The sequence below is a fragment of the Lobosporangium transversale genome (assembly GCF_002105155.1).
Source record: "Lobosporangium transversale strain NRRL 3116 chromosome Unknown BCR41scaffold_2, whole genome shotgun sequence".
NCBI lineage: Eukaryota > Fungi > Mortierellomycota > Mortierellomycetes > Mortierellales > Mortierellaceae > Lobosporangium > Lobosporangium transversale.
This window is the reverse complement of record NW_019028980.1, coordinates 719,602-732,434: the sequence shown is the minus strand read 5'-3', so window position 1 is coordinate 732,434 and position 12,833 is coordinate 719,602. Positions and strand designations below refer to the sequence as shown.

The 12,833-nt window shown below is 42.7% G+C and overlaps 3 protein-coding genes across 3 annotated transcripts; all 3 read right to left on the bottom strand.

Moving 5' to 3' along the window:
- Positions 1 to 2,173: 2,173 nt before the first annotated feature.
- BCR41DRAFT_418376 (hypothetical protein) lies at positions 2,174 to 6,016 on the bottom strand (the record flags this gene model as incomplete). Its single annotated transcript, XM_022029615.1, has 5 exons — positions 5,783 to 6,016; positions 5,300 to 5,687; positions 5,171 to 5,210; positions 3,537 to 5,045; positions 2,174 to 3,439 (listed from the first exon to the last, which is right to left on the bottom strand). The coding sequence occupies exons 1-5, from the start codon at positions 5,880 to 5,882 to the stop codon at positions 2,174 to 2,176; spliced, it is 3,303 nt and encodes a 1,100-aa protein (XP_021885968.1). The 5' UTR covers positions 5,883 to 6,016.
- Positions 6,017 to 6,747: 731 nt separating this feature from the next.
- On the bottom strand, positions 6,748 to 10,727 carry BCR41DRAFT_344971 (putative VAC8-vacuolar membrane protein required for the cytoplasm-to-vacuole targeting). The gene is made up of 8 exons (XM_022022634.1): positions 10,615 to 10,727; positions 10,260 to 10,333; positions 9,756 to 9,839; positions 8,885 to 9,007; positions 8,520 to 8,633; positions 8,263 to 8,385; positions 7,408 to 8,157; positions 6,748 to 7,303 (listed from the first exon to the last, which is right to left on the bottom strand). The coding sequence occupies exons 2-8, from the start codon at positions 10,285 to 10,287 to the stop codon at positions 6,825 to 6,827; spliced, it is 1,701 nt and encodes a 566-aa protein (XP_021885967.1). The 5' UTR covers positions 10,288 to 10,333; positions 10,615 to 10,727; the 3' UTR covers positions 6,748 to 6,824.
- Positions 10,728 to 10,845: 118 nt separating this feature from the next.
- Positions 10,846 to 12,558, bottom strand: BCR41DRAFT_344970 (hypothetical protein). Its single transcript, XM_022022633.1, has one exon. The coding sequence runs from the start codon at positions 12,289 to 12,291 to the stop codon at positions 11,053 to 11,055; it is 1,239 nt and encodes a 412-aa protein (XP_021885966.1). The 5' UTR covers positions 12,292 to 12,558; the 3' UTR covers positions 10,846 to 11,052.
- Between the last annotated feature and the right edge of the window lie 275 nt (positions 12,559 to 12,833).

The window sequence follows — 12,833 nt, the reverse complement described above, 5'->3', positions numbered from 1 at the left end:
TAAAATTTTCGGGGTATCACAAAATTATTTTCTCAAATATGATTTGAGGACTAAAAGCTTTGACACAATGAAAAGGGAGCTCCTGGGAGAGGCTCAGAGCCTTGATGGTTAATCGAACCCCTGCTGATGAAGACTTTTGCTCCTACGAGCCTGCAACAGTGATCGTTCCATGTATCTTTTTTTTTTTTTTTTTTTTTTTTTTCGCTAATTTTCATATCTATACTACTGTATTACGGTAAAAGGGTTCGTTGAAGGGTATGAGGGTGGAGAAATGACGAGAGTAATAAAGAGTTCCCGCCAATGGACGCCATAAAAAAATGCATGATGACTAAATGTAATACAAGTTATATAAAAAAGTGGAACAAAAAACGCGTGCTGAATGGCGTGACATGGCAGCCCTCACGGTGTAAAATGATTGATGGTCGTTTCTCGTCCAATCCGTCTTTATTTTTTACTCTTCCATTCCTTATTTCTCATTCCTCAACTCATTAGCGCCTCGTCCTGCTCGCGGTACCGAGGGACGTCGCCACGAGGTTATCTCTCGCGTCGTTGGGGCTATGCGAAGATCATGAATACAGGTTTGCAAGCTTCCCGCTCGTTTCTGTTTCTGGTGATAAGAAGCCTGTTGCTTCCTTGTCCTGCAAATATCCTTTCGGCCGCGTTGACGCGTCTCCGAGATCAAGAAGAGCTCATCGAGGAAGCAATAGGCTTCATCTTGGCCTGGAATTAGCTAAGGTCTCGACGCGGCCGAATGCCAACAAGAATAAAAAAACCTTTTTCGTAACCACGAACCTGTCAGTGCCCACATACCAGTCGTCTTATTTATTATCATACGCGTATGCAGCCCTTCGCCCAGTATTTATCCATACTAAACGACGGTCATTAAAGGGATGATTGCCCTGGCTTTGCAGCGAGGCGCTGCACCTTAAGCCTCAATAGAAAAGGGTTTGTTGTCCCTCAAGGCCTAATAGAAAGAACTCGTTGTCCCTCAAGGTCTAACAGAAAAGGCATGCTCAACTTGCCCTCCATCGAGCATATGTGGAATATAGATAATGAACTTGGTGTTCATTACATATTCTGGGCACATGACGCCCCAAAGACACGAACAGATCAAGAGGTATAATCTCACCCAAGAGAAAGCATTATCTTCAGTCCTCTTTCTTTACCATTTTCTACATATTAACAACTTGAATTACCATATCCGAACACTTTGATTTCAATGGTATAGGTACCATCGTTGGAATGCCCGCAAGTATGAAGGCCAAGGAAATCACACTAGAGCGCAGTGTAGCTAGGACACACGAAAACTTTAAAATGTGGCAACATCCGTCCTATAGCAATAGCACTTTTCAGTTTCTTTTTCTTTATCACTTTTTATTTTGAAATCTTGATCACCTTCTTATTCATTTTTTATCATTACAAATAAAGAACGCTGAAAAGCTCAATGTATGAGGGGTATTCGAATTCCGATTCGTCCAACCCCCCTGTCGATACCCAAGGTGTCCGCCCACTTCCATCTCGTTTCCTCTGCAAGTAATACAGACTGCGTGCTTATAAGAATAGGAAGTGAGGAATTTTCTAGCCATATACATTTTGTTTTTAATAAAGATTGAAAGGTTTGACAAGGCTGTAATGGGCAATTTCGTATTCCAGAACGACTACACCACACCACGATCATTGAAGCAGGATTCGTTGTCTACAACAATGTTATTACTGTCTTAAACCATCATAAATACTGCATTAAAGACATTCTATGGTCATCACTTTCATTGTCAAGAGAACGCAAGAGAAATCAAAGCTAAAAGCTCAGAGTGGACCTCACTGTTAACAGAAATAAATAAAATTAATTACTTTTGGGATAATAAGCAGATAAACCAATAACGGACAGACTATTTCGTTGTTCTTGATTTTTATTTTCACTTTTTGAGCATTTTGTCCATTTTCTTTATCTTTTATGCTCATGCCAGTTCTCAGGAATCATTAGGGACTTGTGCTGCTCGCTCTTTTTGGTCAGGATTTCGTGAAGTAAATAACCAAAAAAGAGCAAGCAACACAGATCCCTAGTAATCACTGACAGGCATGAATAAAAAAAGACTCAACGTCCCTTTCATTGTTGAAATTAAACATTAAATTTTATTGTAAGGAAGCTTTTTTTTTTTTTTTTTTTTTGAGACTAAACTGCGGTTTGTCCCCTTGCAGAAGCCGCTTCGATATCTTGCTTCTCTTTTGCAGCCTCGGGGTTGGTGATAGGGATGGCATGTTTACCAGCCAAGATAAACTCGTATGTCAATGGCAAATGATCTGACCACATTCTTCTCGAAAACAACATCTCATCAAACACGTTCTCAGGCTTTGGAACTGCATACATTCGGTACAACAGCTTGTCTGTGTTTTGTGATCCGGGTTGCAACGACACAGGCGAGGTCGTCGTTGCAAAAGATACGGATGAGGTGATCGATGCCATAGAATCCGAGGAAGCCTGACGCTGAAGACGAGGTGGTTGAGGATGCAGGTACTGTTGCTGCTGGCCTTGCTCCTGCTGTTGCTGCTGTTGTTGATAGTGATGATGGCTAGGAGTACGGCTCAAGCAAGGTGGGGAAGATGAAAGAAGGTTGGATGAAGAAGATGCTGAAGAATGAGAATGATACAAGCCCGAACGGACAGTCGATTTGATCGACTGGATTGATGCGCTATCGGACTGATCGTCTTCTAGATGCTGCTGAAGTTGCTGCGAGATCGGTTTTGGGAGCAGCAATGAGCCTGGATCCTTTCGAATAGGATGATCCCATTCAAACTGATGCACAACGCTATCAAAGGGATGTTGCTTTGTCTCTGCATTCTCAAGCTCCTTCTCAAAGGACGTGGGTCGAATCCAGAGCACTTTGCCTGCAGGGACCAACACCGGCGATACCTTGTTCAAATCGATTTGCTCCTGCTCATTGTCTCCTTCTGGGTAAAATTCATCGCAATCAGAGTAGATCTCTTGATGTTTCTGCATCTCTCGTTGCATGGCTCGACGAATATCCATAAACTCGTCCAAAAGTCGCTCCTCTCCTGTGAGACGCCAGCGAATCACCTTTTGCACAATCTCGAGCCCAATACTCTTCTGAGCTGCTTTTTTAGCCTTCTTGGCTTCTGTCTCTCGTCTCTTTTGCTCTGCTGCATCCTCGCGCTGCTGACGTTCTCGATCAATGGCCATGCCCTCTTGCTCCAAAAGCTCCTCTAGTGTCTCAGAGGAATCATGAAGGACTTCAACATCAGTCGACACAGTGGTTGCATCCAGTGGAGGAGAGGCAGGTGGTGAGGGGGGTGCAGGTGGTGAGGGGGGTGCAGGGGGTCGCATGGCAAGGAGTGCACGCATAGCATGGCCAATGTTGCGGACACTACCCAAAGATAACCTGCCAACAACATCATCACCATACGAAATGCTTGTCACCAACTGTTGAACAAAAAAATAAAAATAAAAAAATGTTAGCTTTTTGCAATTGAAACTTATTGCCTTATGTGTTTCTCATCTTTTAATTTAGAATCCATACCTTGATGGCACGCTTGCTCATACGTGGGCACATGACCTTGGGAACTCCGTACGCATAACATCTCACGCGTCTACCTGGTGGCAAGAAGAACTCTGCATTGTTTTGAGGGAGGTATCCAGGCAAATACATCCTGGCTCTATCTTCGTCTGTCAATCCAATCTTCAGTCCTAAACCAGAAGCTAGTCCCGTACCAATAGGTGTTGAGGGAGTGGCTGGCTTGCCTCTGCCATATCCCCAAGCACTCGTATGGTTGGGGATTTCGGGTGTGAGGCCCGTGGCAGGATCTGCCCAGAGCATGGATAAGATCGATGCAATACCCGCACCAAGTGAATGACCAATCAACAATAGTGAATAACCTGGTCGAGCCTCCAATGCGGCCTTGATTTTCTCTTGAATGCCGATCGTATCTGCAGAGGCAATTGTCCTTGCTGCCCTTAGAAATCCACCATGAACTTTGAATGGGCGCTTTCTTCTCTGATTCTGTTGACCATTGTCATCATTATTGTTGAGTTGAGGAACTACGTTGCCTTGGGTATCCACTAAGGGCGTTGTGTCATGGTCGAGCCATAAATCAGCAGCATCACATGTCAAGTCAATCATAAGGTCATGTAATGATTTAGTGCCACGCAGGACAAGTACAATCTGCTTGGTCTCAACGTCATCCAAAAGGTAATAGCGAGGGCTATAGTAACCGTCCTGAACCGTCGCCGCCGTATCGGATGAATACAAGATGGATCCTAATGGTGTTCCTGTATAGCAATAGAAGTGATGATCCGACTCATTGGTGGCCGTCCGTGGTAGTGTTGAGGATGGAGGCGAGGCTGGGGACAAGCCGGGTTGTAGAGAAGCTGAAGAAGCGCTTGAGACAGAGATAGGGGGTGGAGGAGGGTATCGTTCTGGGGCACCCATCAGTTCCAAAATTGTTGATCCATACATGGCAGAACAGAATCTTGAGAATCGATAAGACGCGGCCAAAAAGTTGGTCAACTCCATATTGGGTGTTCTACAGGATGCTGCATTACGGCCCTCTTGACGCTCCCTTAACTCGAAAATCCTCTGTTCCTCCAGCAACTCTTCTTCTGTCAGGGCTAGATGGCCTCGTGTCCATTCTTCTGGCCAAGCAGCGAGTGCAGACCACGCATTGCTCGAGCCCATCTCCTCATCTTTGGACTCCAAACATTCACCAATCAGTCGACCTTGAGTCCTAACTCGAATGCCTTCCCATAATTCCGATGTTGCGAACTGGATAGCAACATACGCCATCAACAAACGCATTCCTTCTAAGGCTGGGTATCCACCGTTGGATTCATCCTGTGTGAATTCACGATTCAAGATTGCCCACACTTCACGGAAAGTTTCGCCCGTCTGGGAGGTACTATCAGATCCAAAAAGTGTATCCATCAAGTCGAGACCATCCTGAATAGTTGTGAGCGCTAAATTGACGGATCCGTCCACAGTCTCAAGTATGGTTTGAACTAACACATCACTGAAGTTGATTCCCAACAGTGCCTAATCGAATTATAAACAATTAATAGTTTAAAAAAAAAAAAAAAAAAAAAAAAAAAGGTCAATATGGCAAACAAGTACAAGTGGAATAAGGGGTAAAGGAAAAAAAAATTACTCATGTTTCTTACAGCACGAAAGGGTAAAGAAGCGACAAAGGCAGGCGTAACCCTATTAAGAGAAGAGGTTTAGCTACAAGTGAGTATATAAATACTAATTGTAATAATAATAGGCATTGTAAACATGGTTTTATTTCATACCCACTACTGCCCCCATCGGATTTTTGTCCAGTGGCTCCTTTGACGGCGATTCCCAGGATCTTGTCCAGTCCCGAGACAATTGTCCTGGCTACTCCGAGCGACATACTTGTCGAGACCATCGCAACCTTGAGTGCTGATGAGATAGCAATCTGTGATAGTGAGATATAGGTTGAAAGTGGAATTGGAGGATTGACTGACAGAGTTGTTGTGGTTGTGGGTTGTTGCTGTTGCTGCTGCTGCTGTTGTTGTCCAGGCATTGCAATGGTGATTGGTCTTGTAACTGCTGTAGTTGTAGCCATGGCGGTTGTCAACACAGTTGTGGATACTGTGTTATTACTATCACTCTTAGTTGTGCAGGAGGATGTATCGGATCGAATCACGGTGAGATCTGTTTTTGTCCAAAAAATAAAATAAATAGAATTAATAACTGTACTGCGTTAATCTTGTATGGAACCGAAATCATGTCGTCGTCTATTGTCTTACCACCAGATGAGGATTGCTGAGGGTCAAAGTGATCGTGGGTCCTTTGCGATGACTTTGTGGGCGACGAAGGGAGATGCAAGCTGGATGATGACGAGGCCATGACTCTATTGGTTATTATGGCCTATACTTGATTGTTTCTCTTAAATAATGTATGTTTTTTTTCTTTTGTCTTTTGTTGAGTATATGGTAGAAAGTATTCTAAAGCAAGCTAGAAAGATATCGTAATGGTGAGTGAGGAAATTTGTAAAAAAAAGAAAGGATGAATGGTGGAGACTCATCTTTTTATATGTGTGTGGGTTCAATGGAAGGGAATGGGTCTATGTCCGTGCCATACGAAAGGGGTGCATAGCATTCATGTAACAAAATTCGATTAAATAAAACGCCAAGACTTGATAGAGTTTTTTTGAGTCTAAGAAATAAACCTCCTAGTGACACTATCAAGAGCAATTGTAAATCGTTCACTTTACCAAACAGGAATCTTTTCTCCATGGGAACAAGGGATGGGGTAACAGACATGGTTCTCCTGTACATGTGTTGCTTATAATACTAATGCAGGATAGACTACACTGGCCGTTGAGACGCATGGACCAACCGTTATTTTTTATTTTAAACATCAAACTAACCATGAACGTGCCTCTTGGCATTTACATCTCTGGCATGGCCCAACCATCTTTCAAGCTAGACCAAATCTGGAACATCGCTTGTATCCTTGGCCAAGACTTTTTTATTCTTTACACACATGCTATTGAAGAACTACATGTGACAAGTGTTTAATAACTTCATGTCCACTTTGTAAGAAAGACTACTCTGTAAATATTTATTATGAGTTACTCAAAAAAACGGGGCCTTGAGAGGGCATACAAAAACAAATATTTTTTTTTTCTTTTCTCTTTTTCTAGTTTCTTTTTCTCTTTTTCTTGTCATAACAACACTGGGGCGTTTTTTTTTTTTTTTTTTTTTTTTTTGACCTTTAGGCGCAAGTCCTAACATTGGACCGTCATAGGGGCCTAATTATTACGACCGTTATTTTTTATTTTAAACATCAAATTAACCATGAACGTGCCTCTTGGCATTTTACATCCAGCATACTCAGAACACGTCGTGCCAATCCAACAATCTCACTTTCGTCCGTCATGCCATCATCCAGCTGTTGCTGATTCTGCTGTGCTGGGTCTGACTCAAGCGACGTGGTCAGTCGCTTGACCGCGGGTATAACATCATTCGAGCGTGTGATCAATTCAATCAGATCGCTATCGTCGCCCTCCAAGAACTGCACAATTGTCCAGATCGCAATATGCTGGAATGTTGTGTCTGGGCTTTCCAAGAACCGGGATAGGTATCCGTGAAGTCCGCGCTCAGGCTGGTCCCAAACCTTAATAAACGGCCCATAGTCCTCGACTTTGGATGACAAATTTCCAATCGCAGCTGCACTGTTACCCTGTACCTCCACGCTAGGCGATTCAGTAAGAGGGATTAATACATTCAATGCACCTAGCTGAAGTAGCCTTGGCTTAAGCTCATCTATAGAAAAAGAGGAAGAAAGAAAATGCAACGAGCGTCAAGTTTCAAATAAATAATACCTTAACATAAAGACAGATGAATCTATAATCTCTCAAGTATCCTACCACTCAGAGCCAAAACGGCGACGCAGGCAGTCATCTCGGACTGTACGCTAAGAGGTACATTCAAAACCAAGGTGCAAACACGCTCCACAGCTCCTGCCTCAACGATCGCCTTCTTATTGCGCTCACTACTGGCTGCCAGGTTACGGAGAGTTGAAATGGCATGGCATTGAATCTCCTCATTCTCGTCGTATGCCAATAACTCAATCAGGGGCTCCAAGAATCCCGCATCGATAATGGGGGATTCATTTAAAGGATGGATCGAGATGTTACGAATGCAGGCCACAGACGATAGAATCAAGGGTAAGTACGTCGATTGCAGCAGGCGAAGCAAGGGCGTCAGGCCCCTAGAGCGTACAATCTCAAGCTGATACTTTTCGTCTGACGCTAAATTGCGAAGTGCTAACGCAGCCTGGCACTCTACTTTGAGACTGGTCGAATCCATTAGTCCAATCAATGCATTTACGAGCTTGGGTTCTGTCTGTGCAAGCCTTTTCCGGTTGGCGCTATCTACAGCAATATTACTGAGAGCTGTGGTGCAGTAGTATTGCACATCTGTGTCTGACGAAGTCAGTAAGTTAACTAACACAGGAATGGCTCCAGCGTTGACCAACTGTTGACGATTCTCGTCTGAGTGTGTCATATTGAGGAGTGCACCTGTTGCATTTCGCTGCACTCTCTTATCCTTGGATTTTGCCAATCGTGTCAAAGGGACCAAAGCCCCAGATTTTGCAATCTTTGTCTTGTTTTCATCTAAATTAACACAAGAAAAAAAAAAGAAATGTTAGCGAAAGGATTATAAGGATAATAAAGGAAATGATACAGTATTTATAGACACTGCAAATGCATTCAACGTACCATGCGTAGCAAGATTGGTAATGCAGCCTACAGCGTTACACTGGACTTCAACATTGGGCGAAAGCATCTGACGAATAAGTGGCTCGAGCCCTCCGAGCTTGACAATTAGCAACTTGTTCTCGGCTATGACGAGTGCGAAGTCAGCAGATGCAATTTTTCAGTCAAAGCGCCCATGGTCAGATGTAACAATAGCAACAACAACAAAAGAAATATATCATTCTCATGCACCCATTGTATGAGCTGGAACCAGAACGTACGATTGACAGCCAAGTTGCCCAGGGCAGCAGAGGCAGCCCTCTGGACTTCCACATCGTGTGATTGAAGAAGGAACAGAACAGGCTCCAGGGTGTCCCGATCTACAGCCTTTACATCTAAGAATGGAATAGAGATTTAGCAGAAGTGAGAAACTATAATAAATGGTTGTCATAAAGAAGGTTACATGCAGAAAACTAGATATGCATGAAAACATCATCTTATTTAGTCCATCTCACCATCTCTTGATTATTTTTCGCCTCTTGCAGATGGCGTCAAGAGAAGGTTACTGGGAAAGATGGAAATGAAAAATTCGACAATAATGATGGTGACAATCAACAATTACAAACAATAATTATTAGACTAGTACCTTTTTCTGTAATCTCTGCGAATGCAAGAGCTGCCGAGCGCTGCAAGTCAACATTATCGGAGAAGGCCAACGTGGATAAAGCACGCAGAGGATCTCCCTCAAAAAAGTTTGTCTCTGTACGGTCTACAAATTTATCATATGATGCATATAATGCAGAAAGAAAGAAGGGGGGTGAAAGGAAAGATTGGTCAGCCAGTCCCATTCGATCGGATAGAGGGTCAGCCCATTCATTCCATTTATTTATTCAGTTGGGCACGGGGACCTGTTAGGATATAGAGATGCAATGGGTATTTTCTTTGAGCAAAACAACAATAATGAAAACAACAAAAAGGAGATCAAATAAGAAAAAAAAAAAAAAAATAGGAGATGAACAGAGATCATTGCAAAATAAGAAGCAACAAGTACAATCCAATCCAACAACGTAAATAAAATACCCACGAGGATCGCTCAAGGAGAAGAAGGTGGGGGGGGATAATAAAGGAGAAAAGGTAGAAAAATAGAAAAGTATAGGGTATAGACATGATTTGGAAAAAGAAAAAAACTAGAAGGAAGCGTGTGGTTGATGGGTATTAATAAGGCCAGTTTTGGTTTACTGCTCTGCTGTCGTCACTTTGCAATCAGTAATCCATACTTGTCCTAATCCGACTCAAGAAGAGAGGATAGCGGGAAGGAGGAATACGTGAAAGAATAAAAAACGTCTCACGCAATATGCCACCGTTGCTTTCTACAAGATTTTTTTTGCGTCTATTGTCTCTCTCTTTCTCCACGGACAGAGGGATGATGTCGAAGCTTATTTTCCACTCGTGTTTGTTGCCGTGGCTGGTTCCCATGAATTAAATGAATATAATATGCCAATACTCCTGCGACTTACTCTCCAAGAACTGCAGCAAATCAGCTACAGCCTCACGCTCATTCTCCTGGAGCACGGGCTCATAAAGACCGTTTCGATCACGGTCTATTCAAGGGCGGCAAGTCCCAAGATATCCACAAAAAAAAAAAAAAAAAAAAAAAAGCCGCAGAGTAACAGCACCCATCCGGGCGATAGTAGGGAATAAAGGAAGAAAAAAGAAATAAAATAAAATAAAAGAGCCGAGGTAGTGGTGGGAGTCAAAGCGTAATGCAATGGGTTAATTGAGAATGATAGTTGCAGGGGAGCGATGGATGAGCAGTGTAGAAGTTCAGTGGAATAATCGTCATTAGAGCGCGTTGTCATTGTCGTCATCATAGTCGTTGTCAACGTTGTCGTCCGGCCGAGCAAGAGATACCAGGAGTATGTAGGAGAGAAAGAGACAAAGAGAGTTTGTCAGTATGAATAAAATAATAGGACGCGCAAGTGTATTTTTGCTGACATTCGAGATGTGAAATCAGACGTTACCAGCGCAACAACTTGAACAGGCACCCATGGAGAAAGTGTTGACGTTGTATGAAGACGAATGAATATGGTCAGTGCTGATGGTATTAAAGAAGGAAGAAGGAAAATACGGATTAATGGAAACGAATATGAAAATAAAGAGGCTTCTATCTACTTGTGAAATAATAAAAAATACAAAAAAAAAAAAAAAAAAAAAAAAAAAAAAAGTAATGGATTTTGGGATTGTGGTAATAACTGTTATAATCCTGTTTTACGAACAGTTCATGTAATGTGATGAGTCAATAATACGAAGAAAAAAAAAAAAAAAAAAGCTTCTGAAATGCTGTAATCATTACAGTTCTATTCCGACACAAGATACCTTGTATGAGACTTTTGTGTGCTAGTCCAAAAGGCAAACGCGAATTAGAAGAATATTTGTACTTTTTGTGGGCAAAAGAAAAGTTGGATATCAAAAATGGGAGCGAAGAAAAGAAAGGAAAGAAAGTGTGTGCGTGTGAGAGTCAAATGGTGGTCATTCTTCCATGCCATTAATCACGTGGACAAACCGCCTACATTACAACTGATGTCAATGCGCGAAAAAAAAAAAGGAGGGTTGATGATCTTTATTTTTTGCGTTATGTCAGGGCGTTTTAGTGTTTTATTACAAGGAGAAACGTATGCAATTGTTTTGAATATAGACAATATGGAGATGTGTATGAAATACTTGAGAAAGAGATTGATTGTGTGTTGGTACGTTCACAAAACGCGAAAATTATGTGGGAAATACTATATTATATGGAACTATATGCTTTTCCGTTTAAAAGTATTCAGGACGAGGCATTGCCATCACTGGAGTTTGCTGGCCTGAAGGCATTGGAGGCTGATTCATGCTGTATTGATTGCCATATGGAGACTGCTGATGAGGCGCTGCGATTATCGGATACGCGCTCTGTTGAGGTTGAGGAGGATAGGGCATCGTGTGCTGTGGAGGATACATATTTATGTTGCCTGCATTAACACTGCCATAGGGGTTAGGGGGGTATTGACCGTATCCAGAATTCGATACTGTTGACATGCCAGATCCTTGTTGAACATGATAGCTTTGCTGTCCTCCGATTCCTGCTGCCGTTGTCACTGTTGCTCCCTGGCCAAGATAGCCGCTATTCTCATAGCCACCTACAGTTGATTGGTAGCTGGCCTGAGGCACATGGCCACTACTGGAGTACGTATTATAAGCAGAAGGTGTGCCCGAGGTATGCGACAGAATAGCTGCAGCTGGTGGTGTAGGAATAACTGTAGCTGGCGTGGGCGTGGAAATGACAGGGTCTTGGTACACATTTTGAGAAAAAGTACAATCAGTGGTCGTGGCTTCAGCTGTGGTTGGACTCAAAACAGAAGTGTCCGGGGCAGCAGAGGCAGGGGTGGGGTCAGTTGAGGGTGAAGTGGCCTCTATATCCTTAGGTTCCTCTGTGGGGATATCGTGGGCTTGTTCTGCACGACGGTACTGCGAGGGTGATGGTCCCAGCTGATAAGCTCCTCCAGTCTTGACCTTCGAGGCCTTCTTGTCTCGAACAGCACGCTGGACCGCAAAGACGACGAGAATGACTGCGGTGGCGATAAAAAATAGAGCAGAAAGGATACAGAACGCAGTGGAGGCAAACATAGATTGGCATGCACGTATATAGTTCTTATCATCAGTGCCTTTGCCAGAAGGAAGCACCTTGCAGGACGCGTTTCTCATTCCATTTGCAGGGCTAGCAATACCCCCAACGGACGCAAGGATCCAAGCGACAATAGCTACTCCGACCCAAATTCCTTCAATATTAGCATTAACTGTACGTCCAGACTTTTGCCGAAAAACAAGGACAAGTGTTGTTATTGTAGATATAAGCGCAAAGGCAAGAGTTGCACAAGCAATGCCTGAGACTGATCCAGCACCAGGCGATTTAGGGTAAGCTGAAAGATAGAGACAACAGCAAATAATGACAATGAGTCCAGAAAAGAAGGTCCCAATTTGGACAAGGAATAACGTGCGAGATGTTGGTGAAAGATTCATTGTAAATATTATTGTATGAACGGAGTAGTCGTATGTCGGGTGTTATGTAAAGGAAGGAGTGGGGTGATGATGAACAAGAAAGTGGCTGTGTGATTAAAGAAAGGTTAAAAAAAGTGGATAATGAAAATGAGAATGAGAATGATGAATGATGAATGATGAATGAAGGAGGATGAGAATGAGAATGAGGTGAGAGTGTGAAAGAAAAGAGAGAGGAGTAAAGAAAGAGAGTGTGTTGTCCAATAGTCCAATAACGAAAAAGGAATAACTTGGTAAAAAAAAAAAAAAAAAAAAAAAAAGCTCAGCCATTGATGAAGAATGACTCTGTGTTCGTCATGGTACCTTTCTCTTTGTTCCTTTATTAGTCTCCGAAGATAGAAATGATGACCCAATGAACATGGTGGTAATGATTTTCTAGACGTTGGTGTTTTGGTGCAAAAAAAAAAATTCATGCCTAGGTAGGTGCCTTTTTGAGTTTTTGATGGGTCAGTAAAATTAGTTTTTACACTTTTTTAACTCGTGCTATTGTAAAATAGTCATACCAT

What these genes read in the sequence shown, in the direction of transcription:
- BCR41DRAFT_344971 (XM_022022634.1), bottom strand. Translation starts at nt 10,287, where the DNA reads ATGGGTGCCTGTTCAAGTTGTTGCGCTG. An exon ending in CTGTTCAAGTTGTTGCGCTG is followed by an intron (nt 9,840 to 10,259) that starts GTAACGTCTGAT and finishes GCCCTTGAATAG; the next exon opens with ACCGTGATCGAAACGGTCTT. An exon ending in TACCAATCTTGCTACGCATG is followed by an intron (nt 8,158 to 8,262) that starts GTACGTTGAATG and finishes GTGTTAATTTAG; the next exon opens with ATGAAAACAAGACAAAGATT.
- BCR41DRAFT_344970 (XM_022022633.1), bottom strand. Translation starts at nt 12,291, where the DNA reads ATGAATCTTTCACCAACATCTCGCACGTTATTCCTTGTCCAAATTGGG.